Raw genomic sequence first — 22,603 nt, forward strand, 5'->3', positions numbered from 1 at the left:
CATAGCTCCATTTGGTATCCTGGATAATGAATATTAAAACAAGGTATCTGTAACTGAAAAAAGGAAGTTTCACGCTTTCCTGTATCAGGCTGACATTGCAGGTTGGTTTAAAAAACAGGATGAGCAAACTCTTTTAAATAGTCTGTAAGATTTCAGATTTAAAAGACTTCAATTGCTTTGTCAAGCAAAGATGGCCAATTATAGGGGTGGAATAAGCAAAGGGTGTTCTGAAAAGCCTTATAAGGCTTACATCTTTGCTGTGACTTACATTGGACTATGAAACCTCTATTTGCTTCTGTGAGGCTTTATTTGTATCCCTGAATATTTACACTATTATGCATTTAGCTACAAACAGGCACAGCTTATGTTTTCAATGCGATCACCCAATTTCTCCACCACTCTTGCTGAACTGACAGCCTCTCCCGTAAGTTCAGAAGGTTGACAAAGCTTCTTTCCTGTTTCTCTTGCAGGTGTTGTAATGCCTGGAAGACCTGGAAATAAGGCAACCTCCCTTTCCTGTACTTTATTGGTAAATCATGTAACACAGGGGAGATGTGTGACAATTCAGAGAAACTACAGCAGGACTTTAAAACAATGAATTAAGGGTTTTTTTCTTGTTGACTCAAAAGATGGCTTTGAAAGGTCACTAATTTAATCCATGCTTCCTCCTTTATCATCCCATTATTTTCTTCCCTATTTTCTAAAAACTAAATACTGTGTTGAGAGAATAAATTTCATGTGAAATTTCCTTTATTTATACATGTACACATTAAATTCCTGGAAAAATACAACAAAATATTGGATGATTTCCCCACACCCAACAAACATTTGTATGAATTTGGATTTGTGAGAGCGAATGCCTAATACAGTTGTACTAACAACAGCCTTCTTATTTGGAGAGGAAACTTCCTGCTTTACTTCATCTTTTATTCTTGCTAGTTTACTTTTGCCCCCCAAGAAAACCATTCAGGGTGAAATTCATCCCATCGTGAAAGGTCTGCTCACAATCCTCAGCACCACTTAAGTATTTAATATAGTATTTCAGTATTGTGGAGTTCTTTGTGTACCTTGTGCTCTGGGGTTGAATTTCACCCTCGGGGAAGACATTATTGTGGCAGCTATTCATGTGTCTGGTGATGGCTTAGTAGCTCAGGAGCAGAAACCATTTTGTGGGTTAGTTAACAAAGACATGGTCTGTTGTAATAATTGAGGCCTAGAAGGCCTTCCTCAGCTGTGAGCCTAACTGTGGGAAAGTGGATGGAAGTTTGTAATATTGTTAGGTTACCTGGAATAACAAATGTTTGCAAACTTTGATGTGAAAAAGGTAACAGAAGTCCAACCCAGAATGTTACATAAGGTTGTTTGTAAAAAATTATTAAAAGTGAAATACAGAATGACTGAGTTAGTCTAAACAAAAAGGTGTTACCGATATAACTGAAGCACTGTGTTGAGATCATATGTGGCAACAACGCAGATGTGGAATCAGAAATCAATGGATTAAATGTGGCAAGTCAGGAGTTAGGCGAGAGTGACGAACAAAATAATGAGAGGATGGCCTATTCCGCCCACCACTCCCTTTTGGGTTTTTTTAAAGAAACAGACTGTGTGAGAAAAATTGGTGACTGCAGGAGATTCACGATTATGGCTGCCACCCCAATGTTTCCTGGGAACCTGGGTCTTTTTCATTCTGATCCTGTCCTGATGAGACCAAGCCAGAGAGAGGGACCCAGATGACATTGTCACCTCCACCAGCTCTGGCTGAATCCCAAATGTCATCTAGGATGTGAAGCTCTATTCTCCCCCATCTCATGTGTCCTTTTCCTTCCCCACATTATTTCTTATCTTTCTTATTCCTCTTCTTTTGCCTTCTGTCTAAGCAGAGTCTGGCTCAGCTGACCAGGATTATATATTTTGCAACACTGGTGTAAGCCCGGGACCAGAAAGAGGCAGCTTAAAGCAATGCCCTAAACAGGCCGATGTATATTTGCCAGGTCTCAGAGTGGCTGATAAGACCATGTGCTGGGCCTGTACTTTTCCAGCAGTGAGGTTGTAAGTGAAAGTCAACATCAGAGACAGAAAAAGTTGCATTTTTATCTTTGCTGTTCTTTCCTTTCCCATTCATGCGTGTTTGTCTTGTTTTGTCTTCTAGAAAATGGGATTGGACTTTAATAACAAAGCAACAACAACAGCTTCAGCCTATCTCAGCTAACTTCACTTTTCCCCAAAAGGACAGTTATTGCCACCTAAGAGACTGTCAAACATGGGCTTTATTCCTGGTAAAGACTCTCTCCAGCTACAGGAAAAGAGAACAAGGGATTTGTTAAAATGAAAGCCTTACTTTACATTTCAATTGTATTAACTGTTTTTCCTTCTTTTCTGTATTTTTAATAAAAGATTAAAAGGATTTTTTTTTGCCATGGTATTAAGCAGGCTGAGGTCTCTGTATACCAAACCCTGAACCTTGTTTAAAACTGTTTAATGCTGGACAGTGACTGAGTTATGTTACACCTATGACTCTATGGACCCCATTTTCTCTCTCTAAAATTAACACAATAGCTCCCACCTGGAGACAACTCCCACTTCAGACAGAATAAATTGGGCCTGATTCTCCACTGTATTACTCTCCTCTCACATTGGTGTGACTCTATTGAAATCAATGAAGTCGCACCGGTGTAGAGGTGGAGTGACTCAAAACTATCATCTTTAGAAGATATTTAGCGTCTTTTGGTTCAGATTGTAGGATTTCAAATTTATTCTCAAATTCGAGTCTGATATGTTTTGCATGTCCCAAATATGTTAAAAGTACATACTCACCCATGCTGAAGTAAAATCTCAGGTTCCCATAACCTGTAGTGTCCATATATGGAGTACATAGTTTTCTCTCTCCATCTCTGAGGAATACCATAGATGAACCTGACTCCAGTGTTCCACATTCAGTACCAATGACAGCTCCAGATATGTCCCATCTAAATACATCAACAATGTGTTGAGAGTCAGATACCTAGTAGGGGTAAGCCTGTATGTTTCGAACAGTTTATTTTATAAAGAAAAACTTCTTCAAACCTCATGTGGTATAATGAAAAGCAGTTTGTTCAAACATGCTAGTCACCACAAAATAACAGTTCCTTAAATTCAGTCAATTTAAATAGCATACAATTAATGTATGTCAGCAAAGTTGTAGATTATATTATTTAAAATACAATAATTGGCAGAATTGTACAAAGTTATTTAAGTTGTTGAGATATTTATTTTGGCTGTTGAATATTACCCTTTCTCAGTACTTTGGTGTTATATAAATAAATAACATGTAATGTAAATGCAACCTCCATTGTATTTTCATTTTGGTTAATTTAGAAGACATTTACACATCACTGAAACTTTAAAAGGCAGACTGCATTGATCATATCTACTATGCAGTCATTGAACATGTAGGCCATAACAGGGGATGCCCTCTATTTAACTTTTTGAGTAGCATTTGAACATTTTTGAGTAACAGTTTTAATTCAGTGCTTGAATAGAGGAAAAAAAGAGATACTATGCATCTCAAAAAATTTAATCTGATCCCTCTTTTTCTCACATTTCATAGAAAACATGTTTTTGTTTCTCCAGCTAGTGGCAGTGAATATAGTTGGTCGGGAATTTTCCAAGGAAACATTTTCATCAGAAAATGGTGTTTGTTGAAATTAAAACTGTTCACAGGCAAGGGTTGGTTTCCAAATCTCCTGATTGAAAAACAGGTTGGTAAAAATCCTGTTTTGACATTTTAGAAATGAAAACTTTCATTTTTCAATTTGAAATTACTTTTCATTTCAAAGTTTTAGTTAATTTATCCTAAAAAAAGTTTTAAACATAAAAAAGGTCAAAATAAGATGGAATGTTTGAAAATAATCAAAATGAAATGCTTGGTTGGCCCTATCTGAAAAGATCTTTGAATGATTGATTTGTGAAAATTTTCATTGTGATTTGTGATGGCAAAATAATTCAGAATTTCAAAAACACTCACAGGATGGGAAAACCATTTCCTGCTCAGCTCTAGCAATGAGAAGTGAGTGAACAGAACCTAACAACTACCTAAGGTCTCCTTTTCTAATTTCTAAGTACTGTTTCTTTCCAGTAATAAACAATTGTCAGTAACCCCCACCGCAATTGCTGATCTTGTTTATATTTGATAGTTTGAGGGGTTAAAAAAAGTATTTCCAAACGTACAGGTGTGATTTTTTTTAAGTGCTCAGTGCTGCTACCACTTAAGTCAATTGGAGTTCAAACATCAACTTCAATGGCCTCAGAGTTAGGCCTATACTGAGTATATTTGAAAATCCTACTTTATATCTGATAGTAGATTACAAAGAAATATTTGAAAATCTACCAAATTAACATTTATTGAAATACTTTTATGGTACAAACATAAATGTGTCATCTGAAGAACAAAGAGCTCCGTAAGAATTTAATCTGTTTGGCTGCAAAAGTATGGTTAGTTTACATTTCAATAAATTTAAACATTCTGTAGCAAAGCATTTTTGTTTGATGTACATCTAATTCTGATGAAAGAACTTTTGTGGTTCAGACGTTTAAAAAAATAATACGTGATATGATAAAAAATAGTTACCATTTTTGAAGATGGGTCTTTGGGGACCAAGACAATTGCAGAATTAAACAGTTGAGCCTGTTTTGATTTATACAAAGAAATCTCACAATGGTTCATTGGTCTTTTTATATGCTCCATTTAGCCCAATTAAAACACTCTCTTTACTGACCCACAAAACAACTTGGGGTCATGAATGATGCAGATCATGGCTGTTTCTAGGGATAACTTCCTTTTAGGGAACATTCAAAATGAAAAACAGAAAGTTTAACAGTGTAAAATGACGCTGGCATTTTTGTAAAAATAAGTCCAAATTCTCTCTGTAATGATGAATAGAGAAGGAATGGGATTAACTGCATCTATTATCATATTATAAACATGTAGAAAATCTTTGTTAAACGTAACTTTGGGATACATTTATCCCCCAAATCAGTCTATAGTCATTCTTCTTTCACTGATGAATGATAAATGTTGTGCAAAAATGGTATGATGGTTTATCAATCTAAATGTTTACACTTTATGTCAGATGGAAACATAAGACCCAGTCCTGCAAGTAGATCTGTGTGGGAAGTAAACAGGACTCTGCAACAGTCTGCTCACAGGGATCCAGTTGCAGGATTGAGTCCCTAATCTGTGTTATAAAAGAGAAATGGGATAACAATCCTTTGTGAATGAGAAGATTAATTCTACTATAAACTTAGGTTATTGTAAATACACTTTGAGGAATTTTCAGAAGTACTGAGCATTGACCTTACTTTGCTCCCATTAAAGACAATAGTAAAACTCTATCACTACCTCATTGATTGCACAGATTAGTTATGTCTCCTTGTGCATCCAAAATTTTGCATGAAACTGTAAATCTGGCATTTCCCAATTTTCCAGTGCTTGATTTCACATTCTAATGCAATCCTTGGATGAGTAAACAAGGGAATCTTGAGTCGGAATAGAGATATTATTTTAGAGTTGTATTTGTCAGTTGTGCAACCACTGCTGGAGTACTGTGTCCAGTTCTGGTGTCCACAATTTAAGAAGGATGCTGATAAACTGGAGAGGAGATTCAGAGAAGAGCCATGAAAGTGATTAAAGGATTAGAAAACATTCCTTACAGTGATAGTGTCAAGGCACTCAATCTATTTAGCTTAAAAAAAGAGGGCAAGAGGTGACTTGACCACAGTTTGTAAGTCCATATATGGGGAACAAATATTTGATAATGGGCTCTTCAATCTAGCAGAAAAAAGTATAACCGAGGAGTAGGCAACCTATGGCACACGTGCCAAAGGCGGCACGCGAGCTGATTTTCAGTGGCACTCACACTGCCTTGGTCCTGGCCACTGGTACGGGGGGCTCTGCATTTTAATTTAATTTTAAATGAAGCTTCTTAAACATTTTAAAAACCTTATTTACTTTACAAACAACAATAGTTTAGTTCTATATTATAGACTTATAGAAAGAGCCCATCTAAAAATGTTAAAATGTATTACTGGCACGCAAAACCTTAAATTAGAGTGAATAAATGAAGACTTGGCACACCACTTCTGAAAGGTATACCCCTGGTATAACCCAATGGCTGGAAGTTGAAGCTAAACAAATTCAGACTAGAAATAAGGCATAAAGTTTTAAAAATGTGGGTAATTAACCATTGAAACAATTTACCAAGGGTCATGGTGTATTCTCTATCACTGGCAATTTTAAAATCAAATTGGATGTCTTTCTAAAAGCTATGCTCTCAGAATTCTTTTGGAGAAGTTCTATGGTTTGTGTTATACAGATGGTTGGACTATATTATCAAAGTGGTCCCTTCTGGGCTTGGAATCTATGAATCCAACGGCTTTATACAGGGAGGAGTAAATTTCTCGCTGTGACGGGGTGCACCTACCCCGCCCTGGCTCTGCAGGGGTTAACTGTGCATTGCAGGCTGAGGAAGCCACACCCCTTTGCCTCTTCTGGGCATGCTCAGCCTGAAGGCAAGATATAAAGGGAAGCAGCCAAGCTCAATCTGGGCAGGCTTCTGAAGGGAGAGGACGCAGACTGCAGTCTCTCTCCAGGGAGCTGCTACAGAACCCAACCCCAGAAGCAAGGCCTGCCGAGCCCCAGATGGATTCCAGGCGGCCTGACCAACCCAGAGAGGAGGCCACACCATCAGGAGCTATGCTGCCTGAAGACCCCAGAGACCCGTGGGAACAGTGGCCCATCGCTGGTAAAGACAAGGTAGGAAGCAGCCCAGGGGACTTAGCGAGCTGTGGCCCAACGCTTGCAGACTATTGCTGGAGATGGTTGAATCTGGAGAATTCCGCCACCGGGCCCCAGGTGGCAGAGCTCATAGCGTTGGAACAATTCACACAGATCCTCCCAGCGGGGGCAAAGGAGTGGGTACAACGCCACCACCCAATGGCCCTGAATGAAGCTGTCTCTTTGATGGAGGATTACCTGGCCACTGAAGGACCCGAACGTCAACCCCCCCAAACCAGAAGGACCGGCGGGGTGAAGCCAGAACCCTGAGGCTCGGCAACCAAGACCTGAAATGAGGAGACCTCACAGTAAACCCAGCTTAGTGGGGCCCCCATGGATCACCGGCGGGAGCCGGGCCATACACTTAAACCTGTGGGGTGAAGGAACTTCTCCGGGCACGTCGGGAACTCCAGGACATAGCACAAGTCCCCAAAGGGTGTTGTTATGAGTGTGGACAAGAGAGGCACTTTTGGCGGGACTCTCCGTTTATAGACTGTGCCTATGGTCAGGTGTGGACAACAGACCACCAGGCCAGAAAAAGCACCCGACCAAACTCCTAGTGGCCGGGCGGGTGGATGGTACCTCATTGACTCAGGCTGCAACCAGATACTGGTCCGGGCCAGCCTGGTGGACTCCCCAGATCTAGAGGCGGCACCGATATATATGCAGTGCATCCATGGGGAGGTGCAACCATATCACACCACCAAGGTATGCCTGGAGTTAGGCCAACACAAGGAAGAGTGTTGGGTGGGCTTAGCTCTGACTTTGGTGTACGTGGTGGTCTTAGGATGTGCTTGGCCTTGGTTCAGCGAAATCCTGCGAGCATGGGGGGACTGGACTTCAGAGCAGGAGAAGTCAGGGTCTATAAGGAAGGAGTTCCTGGGCCAAGGGTGGCAGGATGACCTGGATGAGGGTCCCTCCAGCCAGACTAGAAACCCCACACTGGGCCCTACGGAGCCCTAGACAATGGAGCGAGTCAGCCAAGAGTGGCTGGAGCTAGATGGGGATTTCCTTCAGGAACAGAGGGAAGACCTGACCTTGAACTGAGCCTGGGAACAAGTTCAGGAGGTGGGAGACCGGGTGGGCATCGGCCTAAGACGACCCCAGGGACCACACTTTGAGATCCACAATGATCGCCTCTATCGGGTGTCCCAAGTTCTGCAGACCGGAGAGGAACTCTGCCAACTGCTGGTTCCCAAGAAGTTCCGTTGAGAGCTGTTACGATTGGCCCAAGTGGTGCCCTGGGCTGGCCACATGGGATGAGAGAAGACCCTGCAACGTGTATCACTGAGGTTCTTCTGGCCTGGCATACATCAGGAAGTGCGGGACTTCGTGCCCAGAATGTCAGCACACAGGCCCAAAGGGGGTACAGTGGACGCCTCTGATTCCACTCCCGGTAGTGAGAGTACCCTTCAAACAGATCGGCCTAGATCTATTGGGACCCTTGGAGAAGAGTGCCGGGTTCCAGTATATCCTAGTGATAGTCGACTACGCGACCTGCTACCCGGATGCCATCCCACTACAGACCATCACAGCTCCTGCCATAGCCGCAGAGCTTCTGAACATTTTTGCCAGGGTCGGGCTACCCAGGGAAATATTGACTGACTGTGGAACGAACGTCTCTTACAAATTGATGGTTGAATTGTGTCGTTTATTAAACATATGCCCTCAAGACATCAGTATACCATTCACAGATTGATGGCCTAGTGGAAAAATTTAACAGAACCCTGAAGACCATGCTCAGGAAGTTTGTGGATGACAACCCACAAATTGGGACAAACTACTCCCCTCACTGATGTTTGCGGTGCATGAGGTCCCCCAAGTCTCGACAGGATTTTCCCAGTTTGAGCTCCTTTACAGGAGACAGCCAAGGGGGATCCTAGATCTGCTCCAAGAGACTTGGGAGGAACAAGAGTCGAGGGTCATGGGATCAGTCCTTTACATCCTGCAGCTGCAGGAACACCTTCGGAAGCTTGGATACTTCGCCCAGGAAAATTTACTCCAGGCTCAGCAGACCCAAGAACTCTGGTACAACAGGGGGGCCAAGCTATGGACCTTCGAGTCTGGGGACCAGGTCTCGTTCCTACTGCTGTCATCAGAATCTAAGCTGCTAGCCAAATGGCAAGAACCGTTCGAGACTGTTTGACAGGTGAGACCGGTGGATTATGAGGTTAGACTCCCTGGACGATGAAAGGACATCCGGATATACAATGTAAACCTCCTGAAGGCATGGAAGGCCCAGGAAGACCTGCTAATCACCCTGTATCCCCCGGAGCCCAAATTGGGGCTGGTAGCCAGGGGATTCCCCAACCCAACACTGATCACAATGGGGCAGGACTTAAGCCCAGAGCAACAAGTGAGGCTACAGTGGCTGGTCCAAGACTTCCCCTCCGTTTTATCTTCCTGTCCAGGATGGACGAGTATTACCAGCCACCACATAGCCATCATTCCCAGACAGAAGGTCTGCAACCAACATTGCCCATTTCCCCGGAAAATGTGGGAAGTGGTCCAGAAGGAACTCGAGGCGATGCTAGCCCTGAAGGTAGTGGAAGTGAATGGAGATGCCCCACAGTCCTAGTCCCAAAGCCCAATGGGACTGTGAGGTTCTGTATAAACTTTGGGTGGGGGGTCAATGCCATCTCCCGCTTTGATGCCTATCCAATTCCCCGGGTAGATGAACTGCTGGAATGACGGGGTAGTTCTAAGTTTTTATCAACACTAGATTTGACCAAGGGATACTGGCAAATACCCTTCACCCCGACTTCCAGGGAGAAGACAGCCTTCCCTACGCCATTCGGCCTATACCATTTAGTCACTATGCCCTTTGGGTTACATGGGGCCACAGCAACATTCCAGCGAATGATTGCCCAACTATTTCAGCCACACAGGCAGTATGCGGCTGCTTATATCAACGATATTGTGGCCTACAGCACAAGTTGGGAGGAACACCTACAGCATCTCACTGCGGTGCTGCAGGCCCCGAAGTAAGCAGGACTCACTGCAAACCCTGCCAAGTGTCACTTTGTGTGGAAAGAAATGACCTACTTAGGATACATGGTGGGGGCAGGCCAGCTCCGTCCCCTGGTGGACAAGGTACAGGCCCTGAAGGATTACCCTGCCCCTACGATGAAAAGGAAGGTAAGGCAATTCCTGGGACTGGCTGGCTACTACAGGCGGTTCATGCCAGACTTTGCCACGATAGCTGCTCTCCGCTCTGACTTCACAAAGAACTCCTGGCCGCAAAATGTCCGGTGATCAGAGGACTGTGAAAAGGCCTTCCAGACCTTGAAAGAGCAACTTACCCAGGAACCAGTCCTGTTCCACCCTGATTTCTCAAAACCGTTTATTTTACAAATGGATGCCTCAGAAGTGGAGCTAGGGGCCGTGCTATCACAGGAATGAGATGGGGAAGAACACCCTGTGCTGTACCTAAGCCGGAAGCTGTTTCCTCGAGAGGTCAAGTACTCCACCATCAAGAAGGAAGCCCTGGCGGTAAAATGGGCAATAGAGATCTTAAGGTACTACTTGCTAGGGAGCCCCTTTCGGCTAGTTACAGACCACGCTCTCCTACGATGGATCAACACCATGAAGGATTCGAACACACCCTCCAACCCTATGAGTTCAGTGTGTCGCACCGTCCAGGTAGGACCCACCTTAACACAGACTCTTTCTCCCAGGCAGGAGGGAAGGACAATGGGGAAAGACCCCCGCCGAGTACTATCTTGAGGGGTAGGGTGTGTGATGGGGTACACCTACCCCGCCCTGGCTCTGCAGGCGTTAACTGAGCATTGCGGACTGAGGAAGCCATGCCCCTTCGCCTCTGCTGGGCATGCTCAGCCTAGAGGCAAGATATAAAAGGAAGGAGCCAAGCTCAGTCTGGGCAGGCTTCTGAAGGGAGAGGACGCAGACTGCAGGCTCTCTCCAAGGAGCTGCTACAGGACTTGACCCCAGAAGCAAGGCCTGCCGAGCCCCAGATGGATTCCAGGCAGCCTGACCAACCCAGAGAGGAGGCTGCGCCATCAGGTGCTACACAGCCTGAAGACCCCCAAGACCCATGGGAACAATGGCCCATCGCCGGTGAAGACAGGGTAGGAAGCAGCCCAGGGACTTAGCCTTTGCTCCGGTGGATGAACCAGAGAACCAGTCAGCATGTTTTGGAAGGATCCCCGCTGACTCGGTGTTGAGTAATCCTGCCACCACCAGGGCCCTGGGCTGGGGCTCAGAGGAACTGGGCGGGCCCAAGGCCCCCTACTTGGGGTGCCACATCCCTCCGAGTGGCGCTCTACTTCCCCAATGGGCCAATAGGCCATGCACCCCCACAGAGTGGTGCAATTTTATTGCCTCTGGCCATTAGGCCTCACTGCCCTGACTGAGAGGGGCCTTTGTACTGACTAGGACCATTAGGCTACACTACCCTGATCGTAGGGGACTTGTATATTGATTCTTACCATTAGGCCACCCTGCCCTTACAGTGAGGGTTGCTTTATCAACTCTGGCCATTGGGCCATGCAACCCTGACTGTAAGGGGCTTCGGTATTGATTCCGTCCATTAGGCCACACTGCCCTGAGTGGAAGGGCCGCTCTGCTGACTCCAGCCACTAGGCCTTAAGACCAAGTTCCACAGTAGGGTCTTCCGCATAGGACCTAATCAGCTGCAGTACAGCCTCTTCCCTCTCTTGTGACCAGACACCCGGTGACAGGGTGCACCTACCCTGCGACACTCCCTATATTTTGTTTTTCTTTTAATCTTTGTATAGCAGCTTACTAATTAAAAGACTGAAATTGAAAATTACATACAACTTGATTCCTAGTTAAACATCCTTAACACTGCAAACTCCCCATTAAGCAAAATTCTTACTAATACTGTTCCCATTAAACATCAGTCATTACCATTCACTGTCATTCAGCTAAATGGGTTTCCTGTGAGGCATCACAATAAAATAGCAATCCTGATTAAGTAGACTCTATACAGTATATCTCTAGGACTTTGCATTTGGAAGCCATGGAAAATTGCATGTATATGAGCTCTTTTTATTCCACCTTGAATAATTAGTTTTGAACATATTCAGAATGTGTCCGTAAATCAAGGTAATTTGTGGGGAAATTATGCAGTTAATATGTCCTCAGTGATATGTATGGAATTTTTTATCCCAAGGAACTGCAAAATTGATACTTAATACTTTTACTGATTACATAATAAAAGAAGCCTTAAAATCCTGTATATTAAAGATTATGATCCCTTAATGAAACTTCCTACCAAAATGAACACTTTTCTGAATACAGAATTTCATTAGAAGTAGAAAACTAATAGGAAGTTAATGGGTCATATTCTTCCTTGTGTAATTTCAGACACTTTGGTGGATGAATTTTTAACTAAAGTATTTTTAAGGAATCAAAAGACACATTCTTCCAAAGTAGCAGCACTAAGGAAAATCATAATATTAAAATGGTATTTAGGGTGCAAAATTCACAAGTCATTAACAACAGGGTTTTTGTTTTGTTTTTACTTAAGCAGCTACTTGGAATTTTTTTATAGGAAATCAGATTGGTGAGTCACATTTATAGAGACAAGACGACTTCATTTAGTACCCACATACAAACAAATATAACTGCAACCATAGAAAAGCAATATAAATATAGCAAAACAACCTTTAGCATTGCACATACAATTTTAGGGAGACCATCAGAAGTGAAGATGGAAAGAGCAGGATATGGAGAAGCACTGTAAATGGCAATAATAAGATTTCCACTCTCCTGTCATCCCGATAACCCAAGTAGGGTTGGTCAGAATCTTTTCTAACCCCTTTTCCTTACATTCCCACACATCCAGAACCATATTGGATTACGTCTCAGCCTTTTGCCCATGTTTGCTATTTCGGGGGACCATAATTAGTGGTCCAACTGCTAGCGTGAGCTATTTGCTTCAATACATTTCCCAATAGTTTTGACACGTGAATGCCATTGCTCTGTGGTTACATATACCAGAAAGCCCCTTAACTAAGTCTGCTAATTTAAAATCGAAACTGTTATTTTGCTGTTTGTGTTTATTACAAGACACAAACTGCTAAATCTTATATTCACTGGCAGCAGAGAACCAGTCAGGATCCCCAGAGTTCCACCAGTCAGATCCCAGGACTGGAATCCTTTGCTGAAGTCAAACTTCTTGTTCTGGTGCTTGTGGGCAGGTTAGCACTTACTGGCTCCTAAGAGCCATCTAGATAACGGTTCAAGACCCATAGTCCCTGGCTCAGAGTGATACTAGCACATAGTGAACAGCATTTTATTTCTATATTTGTACTCCCTGCTGTATTTTTTTTATTGTAAGTCACTTCTAAATATGTTTGAAAATTAGGCACCTTTTCTACTTAAGATGGCATCCATATCAAAACAATTGACTTAAATGGACCTATGCTGATTTACACCAACTAAGAATATGGCCTAGTAAGTACCCTATCTACAGAAAAAAACAGATGTGCACTACAAGCCACCATTTTCCTGTTCTCTGAAAGAAGAAGAAAATAAAGGCCAAAAGGGCATCAGACATATGGTTCACTTAGCAACCCTTCCCACACATACTCATGTTTTGTTGTTGTATAAAAACTTTTTCTGAAATGAAAAGGATAACAGCAAAGAGCACAAGACAAAACAGATCAAGAGTTAGTTATTTAGACTGGGAATAAGTTTACAATTTTTTTTTTTTGCCTAAACTCAAAAGTAAGCTCAAGAGTTCACATAATATATTTGCATATATTACTTACATGGTGATCTTTATCTCAGACACAGCATAAGCAGCATGTGATTTGGTAGCTGCTAATGAAATTATGTGTTTTATAAGTTGAAACCAGTGTTCAGAAGAAATGACAAATTATCAGTCTGTTTTACAGCTACCCTGGGGATGCAGTAACTAATATAATCCTCACTTTTTTTTAAAACAGAAAAAGTCATTTTACTAAGCGCATCCAATTTGTTGTTGTTCTGGTTTGTTTTGCTTTTTACCCAGAATTTATCTCTTTTGTCCCATTTCATGGCTTCACCCTGCAAAGTGCCATTGGGAATGGCTGCATGGTGTCCACTTTTGCAAATAATAAAAAGGCAGGAAGGGGTGAACCCAGGATTTAGCGAGATTACAGAACGATTTGAATAGGTTGAAAAAAATGGCCAGATGTTGGGAAATTGATGTTCATTATTAAGAAAATGCATTTGGGGAGGCCCAACAGTCAGGAGAAATGCTCAGTAAATGGATTCAAATTATATGAGAGACACAGAGAGGGAGATACAACACAGAGCTGAAGTGAAGAGAGCCACAATGGTGTTAAGTTAAAATTTACCACAGTGGCCAAAGCTACCTCCCAAGAACTGGGAAAAACTATGGTAACCAAAGATACCACTTAATTGTCACTGTTTGAAAGATGTTGATTTTTAATGTACCCATAGGCTTGTATAAGCAGAGAGCACTTAAAATGATCTACATGCACAGAGGAGTATAATGCTTGTTTATTAATAGTAAAAAGAGAACAGTCACATCATAATGACATTTATTATTAATATTAATGATTATTAATTATAATTGTTGTAATGAAGAGAAAAAGCCTGGAGAAGAACTGGATGTTAGGACACCTGTTTATGTTGTACTTATGCCCTTCATTAATAGTGGTTATTTGATGTGTAAGCTTAGGTAAGATAAGTAGTTTTACTATGTCTCAGTTTCCTTATCTGTACAATGGAGATAATTTGATACTTACTTTGCTTTGTATCAGAGGGGTAGCTGTGTTAGTCTGGATCTGTAAAAAGCAACAGAGAGTCCTGTGGCACCTTTAAGACTAACAGATGTATTGGAGCATAAGCTTTCGTGGGTGAACAAAGTGGGCATTCACCCACGAAAGCTTATGCTCCAATACATCTGTTAGTCTTAAACTTGCCACAGGACCCTCTGTTGCTTTTTGCTTTGTAAAGCACTTTGAGTTCGTTTGATGAAAAATGCTATATAGGAGTTAAGTATTATTATTATTCTCATAGTGAGTTAATAGAATGTGGGAACAGACAGTATAAAGATACTAAGATAAAGCTTCTTGGCAAAACAAAAAAAGGTAGATACTTGGGATAGAAAAATCACAGCTTGTTATATTTACTGAGGCGCAAGAGGGATAAGTCAAGATGAATCTTTTTGTCTTTCTATCTAAACTTTTTATTTTTATATTCTGTATAATGTAAAACCATTCTTTCCTATAGCTAGTTAAACTAAATTTCCCCCAAGCTGGGGCTAAATTATGATGCAGTTTTGCTGGGAGTGCTGGGAAGAAGCTCTTAGGCCAGTTGCTACCATTAAATATGATGGCATCTATTTTCAACTTAGGCATGTGCAAGTGTATGCAAATAACTGCATGTGCTTGTTATGCACAGAAATACCCAATGCACATATACACACAAGATATTTGTGTATACACATGCCCAACATGCTCATGCACACAGGCCAAAATGTTCAAAGAAATTGGTCTAAAGTCAGGCACCCAAAGTCATTTTTGACATGTAACATAAACAATTGGTTGATTTTAATGGCTGGGAAGTCAATGGGATCTGTGGCTGCTCAATACTGTCAATCAGGCCATTCATTTATGGCAAGTGCCCAAAAATGGATTTGGGTGCCTGACTTTAAATATCTTCTGAACATTTTGGACTTATGATATTCATGTATAACTTGGCTGTACACAATTGTATGTAAGTATCCGTGCCAAATTAGAAAATCTGACTGTGTATGTTAAGCTTCCAATTCCCCATCTGTAACCACTACTCTACACTCTTTACAAAACCAAGGGCTTGATCCAAAGCCCATTGTTATTAATGAAAAGAGTCCTGTTGACTTCATGGGCACTGGATCAGGCCCTGTGGACCCTGTTTCAGGTCCAAACACTCACTCACTCACTAGCTGTATATTTAAAGAAAAAATACTGAGCCAGATCCTCATTTATGGCCATAGAACCTTAAATACAGCTGAGGAGGAGTACAAAAGTACCCTTTCCATTCCACCAGTCCAGAAACTGCTCTTCACCAGGTTAATCTCCCTAAATCTGGGGCTGCAGTAACCTCCACTAGCTACAAGGGAACATAACAGTTGCCAGGGTTTATTAGGGCAGGGCAAAGTCCTGGCCATGCCTCCTATGCTTGCAGAGAAGAGGAGGGGTGACAGCTGCTCTCTAACACCTCTGCATCCTGCCATGCAGAAGTGATTCTCCCTATTTCCCTAAGATTTAGGACTGGTTTGTGCTAGAGCAGCCAGAGTATGGCTCAGTATGGGGACCATTTTGTCCAACACTGACAATAACAAGATTATGTTATGCTCCAGGGAAATTTTGAGTTTTTCAACGGATTTGATTTTGTCCAACTGTGTATTTTTAATGCTGATTTGTGGCAGAAGTGGAAAACATTGCAACACTGAAAGTTTCTAATGTAACACTACGAAGTTCATTCACACAACTTTTGTCTATTTAGATATCTAGAGACAAAATAGTCTGGAACCAGACAGGACCTAATGACCCTCCTTGACTTCTTCATCTCTAAAACTATAATTACCAACATTTTTTTACTGCTTTTTATTTTAGCAACACACATATTACAAATACGCTGCAGAGAGCAAATGCAATTCTCAGTTGAGGTTTCCTTATCTCCTGGAGTAATTTTGCATGCACACTTATAGCACTGGAGATAACAAGCACTCACCCTTTAGGCTGGCTCTCAAACTCCTCTGCCCACTGCTCCTGGGTATCCTCAGTGGAAAGATCCACATCTCGGGTTGTGGCAAAATTGAACTCACTGCCTTCAGTTCCATGGAAATAAATGGAGTTTCCATCTGATTGACAGCTATGCTATAGATAAAAGGAAAATGCAAGAGATGGTTGTTTAATGTTTTTTTGTTTTTAATGGCAGCTGTCTTGCTCATGTACAATCAGAGCTCAGAGGAAGTCATTAAATTATTTAGCATGGACACCTGAAACAAAACAAAAAATAGTTTGTTCATTCTTCTTTATCTTTCTTGAACAACTCCCAGTTATTACTGCCTCTCAATATCATATTTTCTATTTTCTTCAATTTCAGTCCTCTGTAAAGTGTATAACTTTGTTTTCATAACAATAACAATTTTAAAGCATTACATTGCATCTATCTCCGACCAAAAATCACATTCATATGTTCAAATAACTTAGTGGTATATTAAATCTAGGGTGGATGTTTTGCCTGTTTACAGGTTCAGAGACATGTCTTGAGACAAATGCCAGATCTTCTTTGCCTGAATATTTGCCAACGGAGTATTGTGGTTTGTTATTATTAGTAGTATAAATGATATTAAATAAATAAATTAGATTTAAATAATATAACTTTTGGACTTTTGACATTTATGAATGAAAAAACTATTGCATATGTTTAATTCAAATGTATTATTTTCTGTCAGCACCATGTTCCTGAGAGTCTATTATTATTATTATTTTTTATTACAGTAACACACACAAGCTGAACCGAGATGGAGGCCCTCTGGGTTGAGCTCTGTATAAACGCGAAGCAGGAAGCAGTCCCTGCCCTGAAGAGCTTGCAGTCTGAAGAGACTGGGGGAAGGAAAGGGTGGGGAGAAAAAGGAAACATTATTATTCCCAGATGGGAACTGAGGCACAGAGAGATTAAGTGAGTTGCTCAAGTTGACACATGAAATTGGTAGCAGAGCTATGAAATGAACACAGATCTCCTGAATCCCAGTCTGAAAGAACATCCTTTCTCCAATCTTTTTAATACTCCCTTTCTACAAAATACTCTTGGTCTATGAAAGATGCCTTTCATCTGCATTAAAAATTCAGAGCAAAACAATATATCTTTTCTTCTTTCTGAAATCCCAGTTTTGCTGGTGGCTAAAGTTTCCCCATTTCTAGTGACTGGATGAAAGCAGGTAAATTTTCAAAATGTGAGAAAGTTGATCAAGGAATTTAGTAGCATATAATTTCTGTTATTAAAATAATTAGTTTAAAACACTTTTCAAGAGAGCCTTGGGTATATTAAAAACTGAAGGATGAAACAAGAATTGGTCAATTAGAATAATTTTCCATTCTTATCTCAATTCATAAGAATGAGATACAATAATGAGATTTCATACTCTGGGAATTATTGCTGGATGCGAAATCACATTGACCTTTTCAGTATAATCTATGCTGGCTCCTCTAACTCAAACCCCTCATAACTGGTGACTGTGTCTGTAAAGGGGGATGAGTATGATGCCCAACTAATAAGAATTAAAAAAGGTCAAGGTAGTGCCAAGGTAATTCCATAACTTATATAAGATATAGGATGTGGAAAGCAATGGAAAACTGCACAATATTTTTTTTAATAATTTCATAAGAACAAAGTAAAAATGATGATGATTTGTAGCATTCCACAGCTCATCTTCAATTTAAATTGAGAGCAAATTTAAATTGAAGAGAGTTTGCCAATGATTTTCAAACTTGGGTACCTAAAGTTAGGCAGTTTAGTTCATATTTAGGCTTGTAAATAAAAGGGCCAATATTCAGAGGTGTAGAGTACCTGCAGCTTTCATTACTAGAGAAGTAACCATATCTGAATTTAGCCCACTGACTTTTTGGTCTAAGGGCATGCAGATTCTTGCTATATTTATGTTGGGATGACAGTCAGATTCAGTGCAAAATAAGAACTACTCAACTTCATGTAGAGAACAAAACATGGTATAAAGATATAAAGAGAATTTCAGCAGCTGAAATAAGTAAACTTCTATGAATATATTTAGCCCCAAATAGAGGTCAAAGCAATTATGAGATTTAGAAATGCTGATAAGCCATGAGCTATGTTTACTCTAGAAATAACAAGAATTCTACCATAAATACACAATAATGCTTGAAACAGTCAAAAAAATACCACAACACTTTAAATATGGGACAACCCAATATACCTACAACTGAAAGAAAAAAATTATTTTCACTGGGTTGTGACACAAAGTATGTATTGATAGCAACTATTATCTGAACACATACCTCTCTGAAAAAGCATTCCTTGTACTACATTGTTATTATATACTACATTGTTATGAAATGTATTTTGCTCGTCTATTTTAATAACTTTTATGTTTGCATATATTGCTCACTTGAGATTTAAGAGTAAAATTCATTTGTTTATTTTGTTACTTGATTTTCAGTATATCCATTTGCAGAATGGGGAGGAAGCTGGTCATTCAATCTGCCACAAATTCTTTTTTTATGCTCAGGAATAGTGAAAATGAATATACAGAATGAAAATTAATCCTTAGGCTGCAGGATCCAACTTTTCAAGTTTGTACGGTCTTACTTTATCTTTTACTAAAAAGACAGAACTTAGAGAGAATTATCTACTATAGTTGCATATAGACACTAGAGCATCATTTATAGATCTAGTATATTTCTCAGTTGACAAGTTACAACCAAGCATTCATTTGATAGCTGACTATACCATTTGTAATTACTTACTTGATGAAAGCCAGCAATTAAAATCTACCTCAAACAGATGTAACCACATTAGCATTTAATGGCTAGTATGTCCTTCTGCAGTCTACAGTAATATTTATTATGGTAAGTGTGATGGAGTTTCCATTAAAGTAGTCTGGATAAGTAAATAGTCATTTTGACTACAGGGTCAAAAAAAAGTCATTTATATTGTGATGTACTGCAGCTGTGTGTGGAAACGTTGCAAAATTCAACAGGACACAAAGCTATAACTTATCTAATTAGGTCTATAAAACTATATTTTTACTTTTAGATAAAGCTATGTTGTGTCTGTGGTGTGTGTGTGTGTGTATTCCATACTTATTTTAGGTGTTAATTTACTACACAACTCAAATTGACCTTTGTTCAGGTTAACTTTGGCTGTAGTCAACTTTTTCACCTGTGAGACAGCTACACGGGAGAGAAAGTTTAAACTGAGGTTTATGGGTTATTGTTATTTGAGTTACCAATGAAGCCAAAGCCCATGAAAGGGAGTGGCAAAGATGTTCAAAATTGAGGCTTGGATTTTTAACAGAATCTAAAGGAGCCAGGTACCCCTATGCCATTAAAATCCCTACCTGAGTGTCTAAAGTTGGGTACCTAGACATCCATACTGGGGTACCTAAATATACGTGGCCTGGTTTTTAAAGGCACTGAACTCCCATAGTTTCTATTAGTCACAATGGGAGCAGTGGGTGCTAATCAGCACCTTTGAAAATCAGCTCAGCGTGTGTGTATTCTGTTCAGAGAAAGATGTGAACTCCATTGATTTACTGATTTTTGGTCTTGATCTGAGCCTTCAAGAGCCTCACTCTGACCTGCCATGTTATCTGTGAGATTTGTTTTCCTTATATAATTATCCTCAGTTTGTGCTTCATTTCTGATTTACATTTAAAGTTTTTCTTTTTCTTATATCTCTCAAGATATTACTCTTAGTGCTTGGTATTGCTCATTTTTGTTTCTGTTATATTCAATTCATAGCATTTTGAGCCTTACAAAAACACTCAACTAAATTTTCAATGAAGCAAAGCTCTACCAACACACTTCAGTTCTGACCTGCACCATCCCCTCCCAACAATGTCAGTTTGTTCAATCATCTAACAGACTGCTGACTGTGCTGAATTACAGTGTGCATTTGTGATAGGGCTCACTGTGTACTCTGGGGACTAAAGTAAGACCATCAAACTCATTTTCTCTTTTGATCAAAATAGGATTTGAATCCAGGCCTCTAAGAGTGAACAGTTACTGTTTTTACTAATTGTGACAAAGTTCCTCCTCTATCTTGGTGGGTCCTGCGCTTATTGGTGGATTTTCTTGCCTCAGAGATTCACCATGTGGGTTGGGGAACAGCCCAGAGACCTTCCCCACTGGAAGAACCCACAGTCCAGGTCAATTGGGAGGTTTGGGGGGAACCCAGGCCCGCCCTCTACTCCGGGTTCCAGCCCAGGGCCCCCTGGACTGCAGCTGTCTATAGTGCCTCCTGTAACAGCTGTATGACAGCTACAACTCCCTGGGCTACTTCCCCATGGCCTCCTCCAAACACCTTCCTTAGTCTCACCACAGGACCTTCCTCCTGGTGTCTGATAACGCTTGTGCTCCTCAGTCCTCCAGCAGCACACCCTCTCACTCTCAGCTCCTTGCGCCTCTTGCTCCCAGCTCCTCACACTCGCACCACAAACTGAAGTGAGCTTCTTTTTAAAGCCCAGATGCCCTGATTAGCCCGCCTTAATTGATTCTAGCAGCTTCTTCTTAATTGGCTCCAGGTGTCCTAATTAACCTGCCTGCCTTAACTGGTTCTAGCAAGTTCCTGATTACTCTAGTGGAACCCCTGCTCTGGTCACTCGGGGAACAGAAAACTACTCATCCAGTGACCAGTATATTTGCCTTCTACCAGACTCCTGTACCCCACTGGTCTGGGTCTGTCACATAATGTTCTATGTCACCTCATTCCCAAAGTACATATTCCTTGTCAGGTTGTAATTATTTGCAGTATTTAAATCTAGTTCTAATGGGTTTTATATTATAGAAAGAAAAGTACTAAAATGTCAGCAATTAAGGTATTAAGAGCCAAATCCATAACTGGTATAATGGGAAGGCATAATTCCACTGATGTCAACGGAGTTGCACCTGCTTTTTACAGAAGTTAATTTAGCCTTGCGTTTACAATACTGGTCATCTTTTATCTAAATTATCAATTTAAGAGTCAACGTTCTCAGTTACATTTTGATTTATACTTTTTTGAATGTGTATGCAAAATTAGATTAAATTGCTAAATAATATTTGTAATTCAAGAGACCATATGACATCAGAATATTTCCCTCTGTTGTTATGGAAGCACCAGTTGCAGTTCCATAGTTAAGGCTGAGCTGAATTTAGCATTTAAAGCAGGGATTCAATCACATACGAAGCATATACCATATCATCCCCCAAATTACAGCATTCACTCTGAGTACAAAATCAATTTTCTGATAATTTACAAGTATATGGCTTAGTTTATGAGTTAAAATTAATTTAGAAAATGGATCCTTTAAGAAATTTAAAACCTGTGTCATTCCATAGTTTTCTTCCAAATTATCTTAATAATAGAATAATTATTCCCATATAGTTCAAACTCACTGAAGTTATGTGCCTAGGCTACTTCTGAACATTTTGTTTTAGGATTAATGGTCATTTTTTGTTATTCTTCATAACTGAAAGTTTTTCTTCAGCAGAGGCTGACAATTTAATGTTCTTCTACAGAAAATTCCATCATCTCTTTTAATAAACCGGCCACCTCCTATTGTTCTCAATGGAAGTGAGGCTACTGGGCTGCCATTAGCAAAATTGTGGATTTCAGAATGGTCTTTGCCTCCCATGGTTGCCAATAAGGAAGCCATGCTGCCCTCAGGGAAGATGGCAGCCCCAAGAAAATGAAAAATGAAAAAAATCGAATATATGTTTAAAAATCAATTTAATTTAATCTGGTACTATAAATACCCATTACATACTAACTGCAACTGTACGGCTATTGCATACCATAAAGGCAAAATTAAGGTTGCTTGGGTGTCTTAGCTGTGCATTCTCATACCTCAACATACATGGATTCCTTTTCAGTTTAACCTTAACTCTGAATTTCCTGAGTTTCTTATGCATGGTTTTTAGTTAATTACAACATCCCTGTAATGCTTTAGTGCTAAAGTTACTGGCCTGTATTCAATATTGACTCCAGTTTAACCAAGGTTTTGTCTGAGAATTTTTTTTTTTGTACATAAGTTGCTCCATTAAATCAGTCCTTTAAATTGCAGCTGTG

At 40.6% G+C, this 22,603-nt stretch overlaps 1 protein-coding gene across 1 annotated transcript in view; it reads right to left on the reverse strand.

Moving 5' to 3' along the window:
• The window catches only part of RELN (reelin), a 430,874-nt gene that overhangs the window by 160,166 nt on the left and 248,105 nt on the right, over positions 1-22,603 (reverse strand). Inside the window, exons 11-12 of the mRNA XM_026648676.2 lie at positions 16,526-16,671; positions 2,815-2,966 (exon numbers count right to left, since the gene is read on the reverse strand). Coding sequence (XP_026504461.1) covers positions 2,815-2,966; positions 16,526-16,671 — 298 coding nt within the window. The remainder of the gene's footprint in view (positions 1-2,814; positions 2,967-16,525; positions 16,672-22,603) is intronic.

Source organism: Terrapene carolina, unplaced genomic scaffold (genome assembly GCF_002925995.2).
Source record: "Terrapene carolina triunguis isolate 2854851 unplaced genomic scaffold, T_m_triunguis-2.0 Scaffold68, whole genome shotgun sequence".
Classification (NCBI taxonomy): Eukaryota; Metazoa; Chordata; order Testudines; family Emydidae; genus Terrapene; species Terrapene triunguis.